The sequence below is a fragment of the Lissotriton helveticus genome, chromosome 1_1 (assembly GCF_964261635.1).
Source record: "Lissotriton helveticus chromosome 1_1, aLisHel1.1, whole genome shotgun sequence".
In the NCBI taxonomy this organism is placed as follows: domain Eukaryota; kingdom Metazoa; phylum Chordata; class Amphibia; order Caudata; family Salamandridae; genus Lissotriton; species Lissotriton helveticus.
Genome location: NC_136057.1, coordinates 1,389,355,976 through 1,389,379,516, shown reverse-complemented (window position 1 = coordinate 1,389,379,516; position 23,541 = coordinate 1,389,355,976). Strand labels below are relative to the sequence as shown.

The 23,541-nt window shown below is 47.4% G+C and overlaps 1 protein-coding gene across 3 annotated transcripts in view; it reads left to right on the top strand.

Annotated features, from left to right (window-relative positions):
* The window catches only part of TOM1 (target of myb1 membrane trafficking protein), a 399,690-nt gene that overhangs the window by 37,275 nt on the left and 338,874 nt on the right, over positions 1-23,541 (top strand). For all 3 annotated transcript variants that reach the window (XM_078684134.1, XM_078684131.1, XM_078684127.1), the window contains exon 2: positions 23,300-23,384. In XM_078684134.1, the coding sequence (XP_078540260.1) occupies positions 23,300-23,384 (85 nt within the window). The remainder of the gene's footprint in view (positions 1-23,299; positions 23,385-23,541) is intronic.

Genomic DNA, 23,541 nt, shown 5'->3' with positions numbered 1-23,541 from the left:
AGGGGTAGCATGGACTAAGCAGCCTAAAGGCTTAACTTAAGAGGTCGTGTTAAGCGAGTTGTTTTACCACATACAATCCTGTAATACCAAATGAAAGGACACCACACAAGTATATATTATAAAATTATATGTATTTATTACTAAAAACAATCCCCAGTATTCTTTATGAATAAAGGGGCACAAGCGTTAAATCAAAAGCACTGTTTAAACATACAAAGTTGCACAATTATGGATGAGGGCAGGGGGCCACTCAAACCATATACTAAACAAGTGGTATAAGAGAGGCCACTCGAACAGTGGTTAGGCCTAGGGCCTAGGGAATCGCTGGGAGCAGTCAGGACAAGCAATGCTGAAGTCGGGAATGGCCCTCGGGATTCGGGAGATGTGCGGAAAGCGCACGCATGCACCAATGTTAACCAATGGTGCGTAAAAGTCATAGAGTTAAAGTTTAAGGACACTTCCGCTGAACCTAGAGGAACAAAACTTAACACACAGACCCTAGAGGTGTGCACCAGTGTGGGAACACCGGCGGAGCAAAGTTACCTCACCCACAGGAAGTGGGTGCACAGGGTCGAAGTGGCGTCGGGTTTTGACACGCAGGTTCTTGGCGCTTGAAGCTGAAGACGCTGCAGGCGATGTGAAGGAGAAGTGTCCGGTGGATCCAAGGGTGGATCTGAAGTGGTGAAGACCTGAAAGCAGAGGGGACAGTGTTCAAAGTCACTGGCCAGTGACCACCGTGGAACCAGATTGGAACCAGGCAAAGTCGGGTGCAAACAGGTGATGAGGGGTTGCTTCTCTCTGCAGCCACGTGGACACGAAGAGGTCAAGGACGTCCAGGAGTCGATCACGAGCTGTCCCTCGAAGGCTCTAGCTGATGGCGGTGTCGGCAACTCGATTGAAGCAAACAAGCCTTGGCTAATGCAAGCCACGGGGAAAGTGAAAAAGGCTTATTACTCGGACCAGCAAGGTCAGAGCGGGTACTCCTTTCTACAGGAGCGAGGGCAGGTCTGGAGCAACCAGACCCACAGTGTAAATCGTAGGTTTCTTCGCCAAGATGGCCGCTGACCACGTGACAAGCGGCCGGGATGGCGAGTCGAGTGGCACAAAGCAAAAGGGCCCCACGCAGATCGTGGAGATGCTGGAGGGCTGATCTTTGGTGCAAATGCTGCTCGATTGTGGGGCTTCTCAAACCCCAAAGCACAGAGTCGAGGGTGCCTCGGGTGCTGCGCAGTCAGCGTCTCGGGGGTCTTTCAAGATGTCCGCTCCCACGTCTCTCGGTGCCTCCACGGGTCCCTTCTTTGCAGGGACTGTGGATCGGGCTGGGAGAAGTCTGGGAAGCTGGGTCTTGTCAGGCTCTGCACTCGGGCTCCGGCGGGAGGCGGCGGCAAAGCAGACGTCGAGGTGCTGGGTGGTGCCTGTGTTCACAGGGTGGCCCCTCCTAGGCCACAAGGGAGATTCTCTTCAGTCTTCTATCATCAGAATGTCGAAGTCCAGTCGTCTTCTTAGTTTAAAGGTGATTTCAGGATGATCTGCTGTGCTAGGGCACTGCTCCCACTCTTATTCCCATCTGAGGGGTGGATCTCCGGCTAGGTCCCTCCCTATGGGTGGGACCAGGAAGGGGGGTGGTTACACCCCCTTTCCTTTGTCCAGGTCTCACTGGAGCTGGGGCTGGGCTGCCCCAGAACCGGTTTGACCGGATTATGCAAGGGGAAGCCTTGTGCTCCCCAGGCACTGTCTGGTTTCTTTCAAACCTCCCTGCTACAATCCACTATCTCCTGTCTGGGGGGGTGTAACACCTCCCTGCGACAGGAAACCCTTTGTCCAGGCCCCATTTGGCTGAGTTTCGGTCAGCTTCAGGGGGTCAGACTCTTGTCTGTGGCAGAGGCATCCATTTTGTGGATCTAAGGTCCTTTTAGAAATTAACCGCATTTAAGTAAAGTAACATGTCTTACCCCTCTAGAGGGGTGGAATGCTATCCCCGTCGCCAGAACTGGCGAGGGGATAGTATTCCAAATCGTATGACACCTTACACGACATGTTTTGATAAAGCCAAACCAAAGATGCTAAATAACCGCGAGGATTATAAGGCACTTAAGAGTATATGGTATGGCATTATCCTGAAACAGCTTAGGGAGTTGTTCCCGACAGCTGCAGACAGGCTCAGCTCATGCTAGAGCTCCATCTCACATAAAACCACGCACTCTGCCTCCAGGATTGATGAGGCCTTCCATAGGAGTGGCTCACAGGTTTACATGTGTCCAGATATAGGTTTAGATATAGATATACTATACCTAAGCAAGGGGTGATTACACCACCTTACCCCAGCTGAGTGATCAGCCAGTTGTGTCAATTTAAGGACCAGCCAGGGGTGGCAAAAGATATGCTGCAGCCCCTGGTAGGCCTTGGTGGCTCCTATGCCCTGGGCACCTATAGTGCATTATACAGGGGCTGACAAGGAGTCCATTTCCAATTGTGGTATGTACCTAGGGTACATGGAATCCATTTTATAGAGAGAGCAGATGGCCTGGGGCCCTGATTAGCAGGGAACCAGGTCAACTAAGTCAAAAAACCAGCTAAACACAGGCAAAAAAATCCGGGGTAACCATAGTCAGGTAGCCACCTTCCTACATACCCCCCCCCCCAAACGAAAGGAGATAAGGCTATCCTTGGCCAGGTAAGCCTATATTGCCTGAGTGGCCATATAAGGAAGTACCTGCACTAGCATGGGTACCCCCTGTCTCATGGTCCACTAAGCAGTCCCTCACCCTTTGGGTATTAGAGGGTCTCCACCATAGGGAATCACTACCTTGGGTGTGTTTATGCAAAGTTAAAGGCTGGTTTGGATATGGAGTTTTGAAGTGAGGCTCTACTAAGTTAGGGCTTGGCTTCCTCCAATTATCTTCCACCATGTGTGCCTTTCTTTCTTTAACTGAGTTGCACTGTGCTCTCAGGGTCAACCTCTGGCTACCTAAAGCTGGAGGCTGGGTCCCTCTGTTTGGCTTGCTGGAGGGACAGTTCAGGTTTGGGCCCTTTGGGTCCCAGGTTTGGCTGTGCCCAACAGAATCCATCTGTGGGAGGTCCCTAACTGTTTTTAAGGGGGCTCCCTCAGGAGTTTTTAAAGTTTTCACCTCACTAGGGCTACTAGTTTTGGTGCCCCTAATCTGTTGATGGGGGTGCTTTATTTGACAGGGGGCCCTCTGGGTCTCACTGTCCTTCTTGTCCTCTGTAGCCCTGGGCTGGCTAAGGCAAGGGAGAGAGGGGCAGGTTACCTGCTCCAGACTGGGTCCCACCTGAGAAGGGTCCACCGCCATCAGAGGCTCTGTCAGGCCAGGCCTAACAACCTCTGGGGCAGTTCCTTCATCAGGGGTAAGATCAGTTCCCTGAGGAGGCTGATCCTGTCCTAAAGTCTGGTGAGGGGGAGATTTCTCTTCCTCCTCCATGCTCTCAGTTTGTGTGGAGTTATCCATCATTTCAGGTTTCACAACACACATATCAGTTTGAGTTTGGGCTGTGGCCATCACAGCCCCACCAACCTTTTCAGGAGGAGACTCAGTTTGGGTTTCTGCTGTTATCATAACAGCTTTGCTATTCTGTTCAGGAAGAGCTTTTGCTAAAGATGGGGCAGAGAGTTTCTCAGCCCTACCAACCTTTTCAGGAAGGACATCTTGAATTGGGGCTGTAGCCATTACAGCCCCACTAACCTTTCCATTGGAATTCACCATTCTAGAATGGGTTTCCTGTTCAACCTCAGCCCAGGCTGAGATCTCCAAATCATTACCAAGTAGGCAGTCTACAGGCAAGTTTGGTGACACTGCCACTCTCTTTGGGCCAATGACACCTCCCCAGCTGAGACTTACTACTGCCATGGGATGATTTGTTTGGATTCCATCAATGTTTGTAACCTGGTATGTGGCACCAGGTAAAAGTTGCTTAGAGGGGACTATGCCATCAGCCACCATGGTGATGCTAGCCCCTGTGTCTCTAAAAGCTTCAACTTTCAAACCATTGATGATGGGTTCTTGTCTATACTTGCTCAAAGTATTTGGGCAAGCAGAGAAGTTGGCAAACCCCATGCCAGTCTCATATACAAGATCATTGGGTGATGGGGACCTGGATAGGCCAGGGTCCACCTGAGCTCCAACAGTAAACCCACCCAGATTCCTGGGTGTGCTTCCACTTCCTGGGGGATTACTGCTGACAGTAACAGGAGGTGTTGAAGCTGGCTTTGGAGGTATATTTTCTTTATTGTTATTCTTGGGACAACAGTTGTCTGTTTTGTAATGCCCAACCTGTTTACAGGCATAACAATAAGGCTTTTTCTCAGTTGAAGAAGTGTCTTGGGACCCACCCCCATTCTTGGAGTTTTGGGGCCCTGGGGAAGTCTTTTCTTTATTTTTATCCCCACCCTTATCTTGAGGCTGGGTAGACTCCTTCTTCTGGTTACTGTCCTGATTCTTAGGCCTAATCCTGGTTCTGACCCACTTGTCTGCCTTCTTTCCCAATTCTTGGGGAGAGGTCAGATCAGAGTCCACCAGGTGCTGGTGTAAGAGCTGGTTCTGACAATTACTTAGGATCTGCTCCCTCATAATCAAATTATACAATCCTGTAAAGTCATGTACTTTGCTGCCATGTAGCCAACCCTCCAGAGCCTTAGTAGCACAATCTACAAAATCAGTCCAGTCCTGAGTCTGTGTCTTCTGGGTATCTCTGAACTTCAACCTGTACTGTTCAGTGGTTAAGCCAAACCCATCTATCAGAACACTCTTCAGGACTTTGTAATTGTTTGCATCCTCATGTCTAACAGTGAGGAGCTTATCTCTCCCTTTCTCTGAAAAGGAGTACCATAAGATTGCTGCCCACTGTTCCTCAGGAACCTGCTGTACCATGCAGGCTCTCTCAAGAGCAGTTATCCACTTGTGGATATCATCCCCTTCCTTGTAGGGGGGCACAATCTTTGTCAGGTTTCTACTATCATAGGACCTGGGTTTCTCTTTAGGAATATTGCTGCCACCAGTGGCATCTAAGCTACACAATTTCTGCTCTCTTGCCAAGGCAAGTTTAGCTTGAGCCAAGGCTACCTCCTCCCTCTCTATCTGGAGTTTGACAGCCCTCATTCTGGCCCTATGCTCTAGCTTTTGAGAAGCACTCATGCCTCTCTGTGATTCTCTGGAGGCACTAGAAACATGAGAGTCCCCTGAGGGAGATCTCACTCTTCTGTTGCCTGGGAGAATAACATGTTGGGTTCTGGGGAGGTGCTGGCCCTCTCCATTCCCCAGTAGGTCCAAGTTGGCCTGGCTAAGCCTGGCAACTGGAACCTGGCTACCCTGATCCTGAACTTCTAAGTCCTCAACATCTGAGTCCTCATCTAAGTCATCATCCTCCTCCTCCTCCTGAGGGGGATCAGTTTCAGGGGGGTTCCCTCCACTTCCTGTGTCTAGGGAAGCTGCCTTTGCCTTTTCTAAGTCATCCTGTTCTAGGATTTCTACCAGGATTAGGCAGGTGGGGCTTCTGCCCCTTTTTAACCCTCTTGCTTTGCACAAGGCAATCAAGTCTCTGCGGGTTAGTTTGTCATATCCAAAAGTTGCCTGGGTAGGGTCAACTGTCACAGGAGCAGACCCTGAGGCTTTTCCTGTGTCAGACATGGTTACTAGTGAGGTGTAAGTGGTGCACTTACCTACACTAAGTGTTTTCCTACTGTACCTTGCTAGTTAGTTGTAGTCAGGGTGTGCTAATCCCTTCAACCTACAACTACTAAGTTCAGTAGAACTTAATATGCTAAGCTTTTGATTTTATATGTACCTAGAGGTACTTGATGTGATCTTTCAATTTGATATAAAGATTGCAATGGTAAAACAACAGCAAGCTCAAATCCGCACCGCTGCTCACCAATGTGAGAAGTTGGCCTGGTAGGGGATGTTTCCAATTCTGGAACCACCTACTACCTGACCAAACAATCCCTTATGGTGTCTGGTTGTAAGTCAACCTTATTAGACAAGCTATCCTAGGGGTAGCATGGACTAAGCAGCCTAAAGGCTTAACTTAAGAGGTCGTGTTAAGCGAGCTGTTTTACCACATACAATCCTGTAATACCAAATGAAAGGACACCACACAAGTATATATTATAAAAATATATGTATTTATTACTAAAAACAATCCCCAGTATTCTTTATGAATAAAGGGGCACAAGCGTTAAATCAAAAGCACTGTTTAAACATACAAAGTTGCACAATTATGGATGAGGGCAGGGGGCCACTCAAACCATATACTAAACAAGTGGTATAAGAGAGGCCACTCGAACAGTGGTTAGGCCTAGGGCCTAGGGAATCGCTGGGAGCAGTCAGGACAAGCAATGCTGAAGTCGGGAATGGCCCTCGGGATTCGGGAGATGTGCGGAAAGCGCACGCATGCACCAATGTTAACCAATGGTGCGTAAAAGTCATAGAGTTAAAGTTTAAGGACACTTCCGCTGAACCTAGAGGAACAAAACTTAACACACAGACCCTAGAGGTGTGCACCAGTGTGGGAACACCGGCGGAGCAAAGTTACCTCACCCACAGGAAGTGGGTGCACAGGGTCGAAGTGGCGTCGGGTTTTGACACGCAGGTTCTTGGCGCTTGAAGCTGAAGACGCTGCAGGCGATGTGAAGGAGAAGTGTCCGGTGGATCCAAGGGTGGATCTGAAGTGGTGAAGACCTGAAAGCAGAGGGGACAGTGTTCAAAGTCACTGGCCAGTGACCACCGTGGAACCAGATTGGAACCAGGCAAAGTCGGGTGCAAACAGGTGATGAGGGGTTGCTTCTCTCTGCAGCCACGTGGACACGAAGAGGTCAAGGACGTCCAGGAGTCGATCACGAGCTGTCCCTCGAAGGCTCTAGCTGATGGCGGTGTCGGCAACTCGATTGAAGCAAACAAGCCTTGGCTAATGCAAGCCACGGGGAAAGTGAAAAAGGCTTATTACTCGGACCAGCAAGGTCAGAGCGGGTACTCCTTTCTACAGGAGCGAGGGCAGGTCTGGAGCAACCAGACCCACAGTGTAAATCGTAGGTTTCTTCGCCAAGATGGCCGCTGACCACGTGACAAGCGGCCGGGATGGCGAGTCGAGTGGCACAAAGCAAAAGGGCCCCACGCAGATCGTGGAGATGCTGGAGGGCTGATCTTTGGTGCAAATGCTGCTCGATTGTGGGGCTTCTCAAACCCCAAAGCACAGAGTCGAGGGTGCCTCGGGTGCTGCGCAGTCAGCGTCTCGGGGGTCTTTCAAGATGTCCGCTCCCACGTCTCTCGGTGCCTCCACGGGTCCCTTCTTTGCAGGGACTGTGGATCGGGCTGGGAGAAGTCTGGGAAGCTGGGTCTTGTCAGGCTCTGCACTCGGGCTCCGGCGGGAGGCGGCGGCAAAGCAGACGTCGAGGTGCTGGGTGGTGCCTGTGTTCACAGGGTGGCCCCTCCTAGGCCACAAGGGAGATTCTCTTCAGTCTTCTATCATCAGAATGTCGAAGTCCAGTCGTCTTCTTAGTTTAAAGGTGATTTCAGGATGATCTGCTGTGCTAGGGCACTGCTCCCACTCTTATTCCCATCTGAGGGGTGGATCTCCGGCTAGGTCCCTCCCTATGGGTGGGACCAGGAAGGGGGGTGGTTACACCCCCTTTCCTTTGTCCAGGTCTCACTGGAGCTGGGGCTGGGCTGCCCCAGAACCGGTTTGACCGGATTATGCAAGGGGAAGCCTTGTGCTCCCCAGGCACTGTCTGGTTTCTTTCAAACCTCCCTGCTACAATCCACTATCTCCTGTCTGGGGGGGTGTAACACCTCCCTGCGACAGGAAACCCTTTGTCCAGGCCCCATTTGGCTGAGTTTCGGTCAGCTTCAGGGGGTCAGACTCTTGTCTGTGGCAGAGGCATCCATTTTGTGGATCTAAGGTCCTTTTAGAAATTAACCGCATTTAAGTAAAGTAACATGTCTTACCCCTCTAGAGGGGTGGAATGCTATCCCCGTCGCCAGAACTGGCGAGGGGATAGTATTCCAAATCGTATGACACCTTACACGACATGTTTTGATAAAGCCAAACCAAAGATGCTAAATAACCGCGAGGATTATAAGGCACTTAAGAGTATATGGTATGGCATTATCCTGAAACAGCTTAGGGAGTTGTTCCCGACAGCTGCAGACAGGCTCAGCTCATGCTAGAGCTCCATCTCACATAAAACCACGCACTCTGCCTCCAGGATTGATGAGGCCTTCCATAGGAGTGGCTCACAGGTTTACATGTGTCCAGATATAGGTTTAGATATAGATATACTATACCTAAGCAAGGGGTGATTACACCACCTTACCCCAGCTGAGTGATCAGCCAGTTGTGTCAATTTAAGGACCAGCCAGGGGTGGCAAAAGATATGCTGCAGCCCCTGGTAGGCCTTGGTGGCTCCTATGCCCTGGGCACCTATAGTGCATTATACAGGGGCTGACAAGGAGTCCATTTCCAATTGTGGTATGTACCTAGGGTACATGGAATCCATTTTATAGAGAGAGCAGATGGCCTGGGGCCCTGATTAGCAGGGAACCAGGTCAACTAAGTCAAAAAACCAGCTAAACACAGGCAAAAAAATCCGGGGTAACCATAGTCAGGTAGCCACCTTCCTACATACCCCCCCCCCCCAAACGAAAGGAGATAAGGCTATCCTTGGCCAGGTAAGCCTATATTGCCTGAGTGGCCATATAAGGAAGTACCTGCACTAGCATGGGTACCCCCTGTCTCATGGTCCACTAAGCAGTCCCTCACCCTTTGGGTATTAGAGGGTCTCCACCATAGGGAATCACTACCTTGGGTGTGTTTATGCAAAGTTAAAGGCTGGTTTGGATATGGAGTTTTGAAGTGAGGCTCTACTAAGTTAGGGCTTGGCTTCCTCCAATTATCTTCCACCATGTGTGCCTTTCTTTCTTTAACTGAGTTGCACTGTGCTCTCAGGGTCAACCTCTGGCTACCTAAAGCTGGAGGCTGGGTCCCTCTGTTTGGCTTGCTGGAGGGACAGTTCAGGTTTGGGCCCTTTGGGTCCCAGGTTTGGCTGTGCCCAACAGAATCCATCTGTGGGAGGTCCCTAACTGTTTTTAAGGGGGCTCCCTCAGGAGTTTTTAAAGTTTTCACCTCACTAGGGCTACTAGTTTTGGTGCCCCTAATCTGTTGATGGGGGTGCTTTATTTGACAGGGGGCCCTCTGGGTCTCACTGTCCTTCTTGTCCTCTGTAGCCCTGGGCTGGCTAAGGCAAGGGAGAGAGGGGCAGGTTACCTGCTCCAGACTGGGTCCCACCTGAGAAGGGTCCACCGCCATCAGAGGCTCTGTCAGGCCAGGCCTAACAACCTCTGGGGCAGTTCCTTCATCAGGGGTAAGATCAGTTCCCTGAGGAGGCTGATCCTGTCCTAAAGTCTGGTGAGGGGGAGATTTCTCTTCCTCCTCCATGCTCTCAGTTTGTGTGGAGTTATCCATCATTTCAGGTTTCACAACACACATATCAGTTTGAGTTTGGGCTGTGGCCATCACAGCCCCACCAACCTTTTCAGGAGGAGACTCAGTTTGGGTTTCTGCTGTTATCATAACAGCTTTGCTATTCTGTTCAGGAAGAGCTTTTGCTAAAGATGGGGCAGAGAGTTTCTCAGCCCTACCAACCTTTTCAGGAAGGACATCTTGAATTGGGGCTGTAGCCATTACAGCCCCACTAACCTTTCCATTGGAATTCACCATTCTAGAATGGGTTTCCTGTTCAACCTCAGCCCAGGCTGAGATCTCCAAATCATTACCAAGTAGGCAGTCTACAGGCAAGTTTGGTGACACTGCCACTCTCTTTGGGCCAATGACACCTCCCCAGCTGAGACTTACTACTGCCATGGGATGATTTGTTTGGATTCCATCAATGTTTGTAACCTGGTATGTGGCACCAGGTAAAAGTTGCTTAGAGGGGACTATGCCATCAGCCACCATGGTGATGCTAGCCCCTGTGTCTCTAAAAGCTTCAACTTTCAAACCATTGATGATGGGTTCTTGTCTATACTTGCTCAAAGTATTTGGGCAAGCAGAGAAGTTGGCAAACCCCATGCCAGTCTCATATACAAGATCATTGGGTGATGGGGACCTGGATAGGCCAGGGTCCACCTGAGCTCCAACAGTAAACCCACCCAGATTCCTGGGTGTGCTTCCACTTCCTGGGGGATTACTGCTGACAGTAACAGGAGGTGTTGAAGCTGGCTTTGGAGGTATATTTTCTTTATTGTTATTCTTGGGACAACAGTTGTCTGTTTTGTAATGCCCAACCTGTTTACAGGCATAACAATAAGGCTTTTTCTCAGTTGAAGAAGTGTCTTGGGACCCACCCCCATTCTTGGAGTTTTGGGGCCCTGGGGAAGTCTTTTCTTTATTTTTATCCCCACCCTTATCTTGAGGCTGGGTAGACTCCTTCTTCTGGTTACTGTCCTGATTCTTAGGCCTAATCCTGGTTCTGACCCACTTGTCTGCCTTCTTTCCCAATTCTTGGGGAGAGGTCAGATCAGAGTCCACCAGGTGCTGGTGTAAGAGCTGGTTCTGACAATTACTTAGGATCTGCTCCCTCATAATCAAATTATACAATCCTGTAAAGTCATGTACTTTGCTGCCATGTAGCCAACCCTCCAGAGCCTTAGTAGCACAATCTACAAAATCAGTCCAGTCCTGAGTCTGTGTCTTCTGGGTATCTCTGAACTTCAACCTGTACTGTTCAGTGGTTAAGCCAAACCCATCTATCAGAACACTCTTCAGGATTTTGTAATTGTTTGCATCCTCATGTCTAACAGTGAGGAGCTTATCTCTCCCTTTCTCTGAAAAGGAGTACCATAAGATTGCTGCCCACTGTTCCTCAGGAACCTGCTGTACCATGCAGGCTCTCTCAAGAGCAGTTATCCACTTGTGGATATCATCCCCTTCCTTGTAGGGGGGCACAATCTTTGTCAGGTTTCTACTATCATAGGACCTGGGTTTCTCTTTAGGAATATTGCTGCCACCAGTGGCATCTAAGCCACACAATTTCTGCTCTCTTGCCAAGGCAAGTTTAGCTTGAGCCAAGGCTACCTCCTCCCTCTCTATCTGGAGTTTGACAGCCCTCATTCTGGCCCTATGCTCTAGCTTTTGAGAAGCACTCATGCCTCTCTGTGATTCTCTGGAGGCACTAGAAACATGAGAGTCCCCTGAGGGAGATCTCACTCTTCTGTTGCCTGGGAGAATAACATGTTGGGTTCTGGGGAGGTGCTGGCCCTCTCCATTCCCCAGTAGGTCCAAGTTGGCCTGGCTAAGCCTGGCAACTGGAACCTGGCTACCCTGATCCTGAACTTCTAAGTCCTCAACATCTGAGTCCTCATCTAAGTCATCATCATCCTCCTCCTCCTGAGGGGGATCAGTTTCAGGGGGGTTCCCTCCACTTCCTGTGTCTAGGGAAGCTGCCTTTGCCTTTTCTAAGTCATCCTGTTCTAGGATTTCTACCAGGATTAGGCAGGTGGGGCTTCTGCCCCTTTTTAACCCTCTTGCTTTGCACAAGGCAATCAAGTCTCTGCGGGTTAGTTTGTCATATCCAAAAGTTGCCTGGGTAGGGTCAACTGTCACAGGAGCAGACCCTGAGGCTTTTCCTGTGTCAGACATGGTTACTAGTGAGGTGTAAGTGGTGCACTTACCTACACTAAGTGTTTTCCTACTGTACCTTGCTAGTTAGTTGTAGTCAGGGTGTGCTAATCCCTTCAACCTACAACTACTAAGTTCAGTAGAACTTAATATGCTAAGCTTTTGATTTTATATGTACCTAGAGGTACTTGATGTGATCTTTCAATTTGATATAAAGATTGCAATGGTAAAACAACAGCAAGCTCAAATCCGCACCGCTGCTCACCAATGTGAGAAGTTGGCCTGGTAGGGGATGTTTCCAATTCTGGAACCACCTACTACCTGACCAAACAATCCCTTATGGTGTCTGGTTGTAAGTCAACCTTATTAGACAAGCTATCCTAGGGGTAGCATGGACTAAGCAGCCTAAAGGCTTAACTTAAGAGGTCGTGTTAAGCGAGCTGTTTTACCACATACAATCCTGTAATACCAAATGAAAGGACACCACACAAGTATATATTATAAAAATATATGTATTTATTACTAAAAACAATCCCCAGTATTCTTTATGAATAAAGGGGCACAAGCGTTAAATCAAAAGCACTGTTTAAACATACAAAGTTGCACAATTATGGATGAGGGCAGGGGGCCACTCAAACCATATACTAAACAAGTGGTATAAGAGAGGCCACTCGAACAGTGGTTAGGCCTAGGGCCTAGGGAATCGCTGGGAGCAGTCAGGACAAGCAATGCTGAAGTCGGGAATGGCCCTCGGGATTCGGGAGATGTGCGGAAAGCGCACGCATGCACCAATGTTAACCAATGGTGCGTAAAAGTCATAGAGTTAAAGTTTAAGGACACTTCCGCTGAACCTAGAGGAACAAAACTTAACACACAGACCCTAGAGGTGTGCACCAGTGTGGGAACACCGGCGGAGCAAAGTTACCTCACCCACAGGAAGTGGGTGCACAGGGTCGAAGTGGCGTCGGGTTTTGACACGCAGGTTCTTGGCGCTTGAAGCTGAAGACGCTGCAGGCGATGTGAAGGAGAAGTGTCCGGTGGATCCAAGGGTGGATCTGAAGTGGTGAAGACCTGAAAGCAGAGGGGACAGTGTTCAAAGTCACTGGCCAGTGACCACCGTGGAACCAGATTGGAACCAGGCAAAGTCGGGTGCAAACAGGTGATGAGGGGTTGCTTCTCTCTGCAGCCACGTGGACACGAAGAGGTCAAGGACGTCCAGGAGTCGATCACGAGCTGTCCCTCGAAGGCTCTAGCTGATGGCGGTGTCGGCAACTCGATTGAAGCAAACAAGCCTTGGCTAATGCAAGCCACGGGGAAAGTGAAAAAGGCTTATTACTCGGACCAGCAAGGTCAGAGCGGGTACTCCTTTCTACAGGAGCGAGGGCAGGTCTGGAGCAACCAGACCCACAGTGTAAATCGTAGGTTTCGTCGCCAAGATGGCCGCTGACCACGTGACCGGGATGGCGAGTCGAGTGGCACAAAGCAAAAGGGCCCCACGCAGATCGTGGAGATGCTGGAGGGCTGATCTTTGGTGCAAATGCTGCTCGATTGTGGGGCTTCTCAAACCCCAAAGCACAGAGTCGAGGGTGCCTCGGGTGCTGCGCAGTCAGCGTCTCGGGGGTCTTTCAAGATGTCCGCTCCCACGTCTCTCGGTGCCTCCACGGGTCCCTTCTTTGCAGGGACTGTGGATCGGGCTGGGAGAAGTCTGGGAAGCTGGGTCTTGTCAGGCTCTGCACTCGGGCTCCGGCGGGAGGCGGCGGCAAAGCAGACGTCGAGGTGCTGGGTGGTGCCTGTGTTCACAGGGTGGCCCCTCCTAGGCCACAAGGGAGATTCTCTTCAGTCTTCTATCATCAGAATGTCGAAGTCCAGTCGTCTTCTTAGTTTAAAGGTGATTTCAGGATGATCTGCTGTGCTAGGGCACTGCTCCCACTCTTATTCCCATCTGAGGGGTGGATCTCCGGCTAGGTCCCTCCCTATGGGTGGGACCAGGAAGGGGGGTGGTTACACCCCCTTTCCTTTGTCCAGGTCTCACTGGAGCTGGGGCTGGGCTGCCCCAGAACCGGTTTGACCGGATTATGCAAGGGGAAGCCTTGTGCTCCCCAGGCACTGTCTGGTTTCTTTCAAACCTCCCTGCTACAATCCACTATCTCCTGTCTGGGGGGGTGTAACACCTCCCTGCGACAGGAAACCCTTTGTCCAGGCCCCATTTGGCTGAGTTTCGGTCAGCTTCAGGGGGTCAGACTCTTGTCTGTGGCAGAGGCATCCATTTTGTGGATCTAAGGTCCTTTTAGAAATTAACCGCATTTAAGTAAAGTAACATGTCTTACCCCTCTAGAGGGGTGGAATGCTATCCCCGTCGCCAGAACTGGCGAGGGGATAGTATTCCAAATCGTATGACACCTTACACGACATGTTTTGATAAAGCCAAACCAAAGATGCTAAATAACCGCGAGGATTATAAGGCACTTAAGAGTATATGGTATGGCATTATCCTGAAACAGCTTAGGGAGTTGTTCCCGACAGCTGCAGACAGGCTCAGCTCATGCTAGAGCTCCATCTCACATAAAACCACGCACTCTGCCTCCAGGATTGATGAGGCCTTCCATAGGAGTGGCTCACAGGTTTACATGTGTCCAGATATAGGTTTAGATATAGATATACTATACCTAAGCAAGGGGTGATTACACCACCTTACCCCAGCTGAGTGATCAGCCAGTTGTGTCAATTTAAGGACCAGCCAGGGGTGGCAAAAGATATGCTGCAGCCCCTGGTAGGCCTTGGTGGCTCCTATGCCCTGGGCACCTATAGTGCATTATACAGGGGCTGACAAGGAGTCCATTTCCAATTGTGGTATGTACCTAGGGTACATGGAATCCATTTTATAGAGAGAGCAGATGGCCTGGGGCCCTGATTAGCAGGGAACCAGGTCAACTAAGTCAAAAAACCAGCTAAACACAGGTAAAAAAATCCGGGGTAACCATAGTCAGGTAGCCACCTTCCTACAATAACGCTACGATGACTCGTACCTTACATTAATATTTCATGAAACCTGAGGATTCCCCTGTATGCGCGGCAGGGCTGTGTGTTATGCGAAGCCTAGAACCCCCTGGCGCCAACACCCTGGTGGGCACAGCCTCGAGGTAGTTGGCAGACCAGATATTAAACCGACTCTGGAATTAAATGGCCCTGTTGCAGACCCGTAGAGTTTCAAGGCTCTGTTGTGCATCACCTCATAACGAACACCGCATAATTGTACATGGGCCGTCGAAAACAGTGATTTCTTAAGAGGGTACAGCTCTAAAAGAAAGCAGGAGAGACACAGGCGTGCCTGGTTGCGAGAGGCCCAAGCTGAAAAGAGAAACCACATTTTCGGGTCTGTCTTGAGCAGATCTAGGTCTTGGCTTCTCCACTTGTCCAATACGAGTGATCCTCGGCAAATCATTAAATCTCTCTTACTCCTCCATTCCACTCTTTTTGCATCAAATGCCTACAGGTGATTAGGATTACAGAAGAATGTTCCCGAAATCTTATATAAACACTCTGAACCCCTCTATAGGAAGTTGTAAGCTTATACGCTCAATGTGAAAAACTACTAGGCTCAAAATTCAAAGCCCAGGTTGCTGAAGACCCCGGACAGTTTGAATGTGTCAGAATTAACATTGGGCTACCCGCCCGCCCCCCTTTCCCTGTGCTATATCCTTCAATGTGTAAATGTACATTGAATGTGCGAGGGGCACATCCTTGGCACATTTTACATTGCAAGGAGTCAAGGGTGGAGCAGCAAGTATTGCCGTCGGAAGAACACGTGGAGAAGACACACAATGAGTCACAGGACACACTGCGATGTTAGCCTGCAAAGAAACCTATTTGCGAAGTAACGGTATTTGCGTGCTAGTAGCATGCTTACGTTCTGGGCACAGGAAAAAGCCCTAATTCCCATCAATCACAACGGCTTTCAGGAATGCCTGGGGACCACAACAAACATCCTTGCTCTCTCTCTCTTGATAGACGCCACCAAAATCATCAAAAAGCCACTATTTGTTTGCTTTATTGATTACAAAGCCGCTTTCGATAGCGTCGACAGAGGGATACTTTGGGCTAAACCTGCAAGGTGGGGAATCCCCACAAACCTCCTGAACCAGCTAATCCTGCTTCACTCTGAAACATGGGTACAAATTAAAGTGGGAGCAGGAGACAACTTGTCCAGGAGAAAACCAACGACCAAAGGGCCCAAGCAGGGTTGCGTACTGGCCCCAACCCTGTTCAACCTTTTTGTGTCAGACCTCACCATCGAGTTGGACAATTGTAATCACCATGCCCCGAACGTGGGGGGCTTATCCCTATCGAACCTCCTGTACGCAGACGTCCTGCTACTTATCAGCCGTACTCCAGTCGGCCTGCAGCATTTGATAAATACCACAAGTAATTTTGCTGAAAAGAACGGGCAGAGTATAAATCTTAAAAAATCGAAAGTTATGGTATTAAACCAACGGATCAACAAACGCTATCCCCGCTGGACAACAGGGGATCGGCTGCTGGAGACAGCTGAGGAATAGAAGTATTTGGGAGTAATATTTGATAGGAACGGCTCTTTCATCAAACAGAAAGCAAGCATAAAAGGTAGAGGGATTGCACTGGCAGTTGTATTAAAAAAACATCAAGCAAAAAACAACTGGCCCTAGTCTTCTTCCACTGTTAGAAGTGCTTCGAGCGAGACTTTTACCTTCGATCACTGACGGTAGCGAACCAATGAGAGGTAGAGACGAGGTTACCTTGGACAATGTGGTCGCCAAGGCGTTAAGAATAATATTCAATCTCCCGCAGTTTTCTTTGCCAGCCCAAATAAGGTTAGAGTTTGGGCTTCAAAAGCAGCAAATTTCACGGAAGGGTGCCTACACAAAGTGCTGGTTTAAAATAAAGAGGGCTGAGCCGGGCACACTGAACTCATTCCTGTGGAAGGAAATTACAAGGAGGAACAACAGCCCAGCCATGAGTTACCTTCAATCACCAATTAGGCTGCTAGCTCTTCAGGACCTATGGGAATCAAGCACATCACAAAAATGTTTCACAGCCCTGGTAAACAAATCAGTAAAGATTGCATCTCTCGCAGAAGACAAGCAGGAGGGCCCATGGCTGGTTCATAATTCAGAGTTATTCGTCGGCAAAGCCCCAACCATACCTAGGCACTGGTTTTTCAAGATTCACAAAAGAAAGCTTCTTACTTCTGAGGCTGGGAATCCTCCGCGCAAAGCATCACCTTCCGCCGTGGAAACGCATAGATACTTCAAACCGTTGTAGACTATGCGGAGACCTCAACAAGGATGCATTACATCTATTATGCATCTGCAACGGCTTGGGACTGGAACGAATACAGCTGTTAAAGCCACACCTCATTACAAGCCAGTTACGATCATGTAGGGAGGCGGTAAAGGCCTGCTTTGAGGGCAGTAACATCCGGCTTGCCTTTAGCCTTGTCCGGTTCATGAGCACAGCTAATGTAAAGTTAAACCAGGAAGCACTCCAACAATCTGGTCTTCAGCCCAGGCCCATTGGTCTCTGAGAGAAGTATAACAACATTGACCATCACGTTCTCCTCCGGCAACTCTGTCTATTACCATGGTTCTTACGCTCTCCTGCAGCCACTTTGGGCTGGCACCCAGTACAGCGACACAAACTTCTACACACATTCTTACTATGGGGCGTAATGACCTAGGAGAGCAAGCGACATGACGAACTACACATTGCTCAATCAACTTCAAGCTCTCTGTTGCCCGCTACACTCAAACACCTTCAAGAACTAAGTTTTCATTATTAACTTTAAAGGAATGTGGACTACACAGGCTCCCCCACTAACTAGCTCTCCGACAAATGTTGCATTCTGCACCATCCGACCCCCCCGTATTGGCTGTCCCATACACCAGTTTTTATTCCCCCGCTATTTTACGGAACTACTGTATATTAGCAATTTTAGCATTGTTAATGTAGCCGTTTTGTTTCTTCTAATCTATGTTTTATCTGGTTGCAAAGGTTTTAATTAATCATGTAATAAAGTGTTATTATTATTATTACTAGTAGCATGCGTACTAAAAGCATGCTAAGTAATCGTACCTGCGAAGTAAAACATGTGTAGAAACGGTAATGCGCAGTTCCGGCTGTGAAGTAAGGGTTGAATACCCATGGTTGTGTCCCATTAGATGAATCTGTTGCTGTAGAACACAAATGGTGATCTTGTATGCTAGACAACTGCAAACCAAACTTTAGCTTCCTCAGTCTAGCCAAGATTTTTTAGACTAAAAACCTAATTCTATACATACCTTGAACAGGACCACTTCTTTATCAATCACATGCCAAGCCTATGTTAGGGTACTGAAACCTTCTTAATGAACAAAAGTGACAGGTTGTGCTGGACCAGGCAACAACAAAAAACCCTGTCCATCGGACGTAAGTTCTATCACTGAATTTTATAACAGACCAGTCATGTAATCCTGATCACGGTAACTCTCCCCTGTGTTCCGTATTTTTCTTCGGGGGTATTAACTGTAATACGTCCAATATTATTTGAAAAGTTAAAAAGAAAACCTATTTGCCAACGGTTCTTGACAGTCGCATAAAACAACAAACAGCTGTCTGAGACCTTGATCAATACCAAGTGCCCACTACATAAGATTGAAAACAGACAGAGTTCTACACACAAAAATATGTGAAGAACCGAATGACGCCTCACGGGAGCACCACCCTCGGGGCAACTGGCATGTAATCTCCAGACTAGGCCCCTTTCTCATCACTGGTCATCATTCGGTTCAAAAGAAGAGTGTGTCCAAAGCAACAAACTAAAAAAGTGCAAGAAAAAAGTGGATGCAGATTCAATCTGCGAGTGACAAACAAAAGTGCTTAAAATCAGCAGGCACACCTCTCCGCAAATGTATTCATAGAAACTGGGTGTGCACTGTTGAATTAAAAAGGCTGGTAGCTATTCTCGCATACCATTACCTATTGCCAATAGGTAATTTTTGGTTTGTTGCTTTGGACACACTCTTCTTTTGAACCGAATGACGACCAGTGATGAGAAAGGGGCCTAGTCTGGAGATTACATGCCAGTTGCCCCAAGGGTGGTGCTCCCGTGAGGTGTCATTCGGTTCTTCACATATTTTTTTGTGCAGAACTCTGTCTGTTTTCAATCTTATGTGGTGGACACTTGGTATTGATCAAGGTCTCAGACAGCTGTTTGTTGTTTTATGCGACTGTCAAGAACCTTTGGCAAATAGGTTTTCTTTTTAACTTTTCAAATAATATTGGACGTATTACAGTCAAACCCCCCGAAGAAAAATATGGAACACAGGGGAGAGTAACAGTGATCAGGATTACATGACTGGTCTGTTATAAAAATTCACTGATAGAACTTACGTCCGATGGACAGGGTTTTTTGTTGTTGACAGTTCTTGAGTGGACGGCAACCCTGTCCATTTCTTTCCCTCTGAGCTCCTTTTTGTGATAGTGTGCTGGACCAGGGTAAGGGCAGCGATATGATCCTCCTTGACCTCTTATGCAATAAAGCTAACCTCAAAATATGTATTATTTGCTCTTATTATTCTTTGAGGTTGGTGTAATAGCCATCCAGTGGTCCAGCTTAGTGTCTGACTTCTCTCACCAAACCAGTCTTGTTTTTTTCCTCCAATTTCTCATTGACCAACATTCAATTGAGAGTCCCAAAAAGTTTGACATTGTTCCAACTTTATTCAATGCTTTCGTGGTATTGCACCCAACATCTTGAACATCTACAACGTGGGCTACCATATGCATGCAGACAAGACCAGCGCATCAGGGTAACTAATGATACTGGGAACCATCTACTCCTCTTAAATTGTTTATCACATATCCAAAGCTGGGTACATCAGTACAAAACGGAGATCCTTCTAATTAGTAATGGTGACTCAACCTCACTTTCACTTGTCTGTCCGCCCTCATTGGAGGCTTGGCCACCTCCTTCCCTAAAAAAAGTTCATAGATTGAGAGTCCTGTTACATTAAAATCTGTCAAGATTGGGGGTACAGCTGTGCACTCACACAAATGCTCACATCCAACTGCAACTTGCGAATTATACATTTTAAATTCCTACAATAAGTATATTATACGCCGTTTCAATAATATGAATACGGTTACGGGAAGATGACAAATGCACATGATGCAGCGCCCAACGAGCGGATTTTCTACATATGGCCTGGGCATGGCCACAACTCCAATTCTACTGACACACAGTTACTAGCACTCTCACAGAACTGCTAGTTGAACAGATCCCTAATCTACCCCAAGTCTGCTTGTTGGGGATTCATAAAATCAAACCGGTTAGAAGGCGTACACTTCTAGCGGTGGCATTGCTATTAGCTAAGAGACGAATAGCTTTGAAGTGGGGGAGCAAACAGACACCACAAAGCAAACATTGGCTCACAGATATGACATATTGCAAGTAACGACTAGAGACCTACGCAGAGGAAATACCAGAGGCCTCACAACCGAAAGATTATTGGGACCCACTTATGCAATATCTAAGGTCTATGCAAACTGACGAACAAACGCACACCACTGTTTAAACACTGAGATCACTGTGTTGTCTTTTGGGAACTATGCTGATCGCAGATTGTAAATGAAAGTCAAATACTACATTATGGGAATCTGTTAGTGCTGTAACTAATAAGTCTGAGACTGGTATGTACATACTATGACATTTGTAAACTTTGACTTGCATATGATGTTGTGGACTTCTAAACAAATACATGTAAAGCAATTGCGTAAGATATGTGGAAAATATATGCCATGCTTGACCGTTAATAAATAAAATAAAAAAATTAATGACAAAAATTTAAATCTGTCATTGATTTCTCAAGTAAGCACCACCACCAAAAAATGCTTCCTATCACCTATGTACCAGACCTCTTCTCCTAACATCTGCACTTTATAATTCTGATTCAAATGATCCCCTTTGTCTAGGATAGTCACTTTCAAAATCAATTACTGTAAATTTTTATTCCTAAGCTTCAAAGGTTGCAAAACGAATCTTCATTCCTCATCCCTAGCCTAAGGTGTACGTACCATATGTTACCTTTTCTGATGCTTCTTGATTAGCTACCAACCAACCAATCGGTTGGATTCAAAGCTCTTGGTCTTGTCCATCAGGCTTGCCATGGACCAGTGTCCTCCTACCTCTCCATCCTTTTGATATCAGCTGGCTGGTCCTTAAGCAGGTTAAAGTGTTGGCCCATCGGATGAGATACAAATGTTTTGCAGGGTGCAGCACTCCAATTACCAAGATGTGTCTCCCTTTGAAACTCCTCTGCTACACCTTGAATCAGGCAGACGATGCATCTATTCTGACAGGACTTTGGATTATATCAAAGCAGGCCTTTCTCTATAACAAGATAGTCTATATAACAAGACTTGCCTGAGTGTTCAGTATTCCTCTCCATCTCCCCCCCAGTAATCTGCTTCCTTGTTTAATGCTTTTAAGTGGCCACCTTTATGAATCAATGCTGTGTAAATAAAATAAAAAGAATATACTGCAAGCATAGAGGTAACTTATGTGAAGAAATGACTGGACTTGAAGAGGCCAAATGTAGTGTAGCATGATTCAAAAAGTGGAAATAAGGAGAGTGTTGGTGTGGTTAGTGATGCAGTCAAGATTAAAAGGCCAGGACAAGTCGGCAATTTGTTATTTTGTTTTTTCACAACCATGAAAATGGTACAGTAGGTAAGAGTTCTGTCAAGTTGTATGATGGGAGAGGGTGAAATGTATCCACAATGCTCATAGTATTTAAAGATTTTGTGATAGGTGGGATCCCTTTAGACAAATATGATGGATTGAATGGAGAAGCAGGTACGTTTCATTCAGAGTACTCCGGAAGCAAGGTCACTTTGAGGGTCGCTCAAAGATTTGATATCCGGATAAGCCAGGTATTCTTCGTTGGACAGCTTTTGATGAAGACTACTTTGGAGAAGAGGTTCCAGTTGAACCATACTGGTACATCGTCTGATAATTAAAAGCTTAGCAGCACTTGGATGCCAAATACTGTACGAAGAGTAAAACATGTAGCACATTAGACATTGAATGTAACTCAAGGTGCGGACAAAGCGCTGATTCAATTTAAAAACATCTCCTAACTCTTTCATGAGCAACCCTGGGTGGTTGTATATCACAGTATCAATTTCACAGTCTCAGTGTTAAATATCATGACCTGAGCATATATCAACTCTGTAGCAGCACACCGCATACATCGGGAAGCTTAGAATGCTATTCTTAATTCCACATCTACTTACATTGAGGATATGTTGGTAGTCGACCCAGTACTAGGACACATAGACAGCTCTGTCAATGTACTTCTGTCCTAACTTGTAAACTTGTCTATTTAAGATTTGGGAAAACCCCTCCCCCCCCCCCCCACACACATATACACACCACAAACGCACACCCCGCATAGACAGCACTGTCAATGTACTTCTGTCCTAACTTGTAAACTTGTCTATTTAAGATTTGGGACAACCCCTCCCCACACACACACATATACACACCACAAACGCACACCCCGCACACACTTTACCCCTTACCTGATTCCCAACAGGTTCGTTCAACAAAAGCTCATTAAGATGTTTCTGTGGTTCGAGCCGTACACTCATGAGTGCACGTTCGACCCTCCTCTGTCTCCCTTTTTAGGTCGAGCCTGGGCAGTGCATGCTCTGCGAGGCATGCTGTATTCAGGTATGGACTCCAGGCTCTGCCCACTCTCCGCCCATGTTTTTCATTGGCTTGTGTCATTGTCCACTGTAAACTGTGGCTTTTCATTGGTCAATAGGCTTAATAGTCCGTCCTTAGTACCACCATGGCTCATTTTGTAATCCTCCATGAGGACATCCCCTGTTACCCGTGTTGTTACCCGGAAGGCTTTAATTACAACCTCCGAGCACTATTTTCTCAAATAACTTTGTCCTGCCTGCTGCAGGACATGCTCTCGCCTAACGCTCTAAAAAATCTTTATAGCCAAATGCATTTGCAATGCAAAAGGTCTTGCATTTACAAGAGTTTAAGCTATTGGCATTGTAAATGACAACGCCTTTTCTTTATCTGTTTTAAAAACAATCTTTAAATAAAAGGCATTGTTATTTACAATGCCAATAGCTCAAACTCTCGTAAATGCGAGACCTATTGCATTGCAAATGCTTGTGTTATTCGGAGTGATGTGGCATGTCTGTTTGCACTGTGTCGAAAGAAAGGGGATGATGCAGTGATGTGTTGTGTCTATGTATTCAAGGGATGATTTGGTATGCTATAGAATGTTGAGTGTGGCTGCTGTGAGAACGTGATCATTCATGGAATGATGTCTGTGTTTTGAGTAAAGACTGGAAGATGATTACATTTGGAGGGAGAATGACGATTTAACAGGTGTTATTAGGCTGTGGTTGTAATGTATGGGCCTAACATGAAACAAAGACCTTATCTCCTGCACGAGTGGCTACCGCTCTTGTGACAGCAGAATACTTGGTCACTTACAACCTTGTGCAAGTATACTGCTGTCAGCCTTCCTTGTCTGTTCTATCCAAACTGTTAGCAATGAAGGGTAGTATTGTGTTGAGCCATAGATTCTTACTGACTTGATCATTCACTATGTTTTGTTTTTGGTTTGCATAGAGAAGGCCACAGACGGTGCCCTGCAGACTGAGGATTGGGCCCTCAACATAGAGATCTGTGACATCATCAATGAGACGGAAGAGGGGTAAGCATAATGGCGAAACCGGTTTTAGACTTCAGAAGGGCTAGTAGCTTGGGGATCTGGGGAAGTAGGAGATCAGAGGAAAGTGTGCGACGGAGGAAGTCCAGAAACTGAAGGAAGTACATGAAGGACTCTTCACCTTCTCTTGGGTATTTCAAGG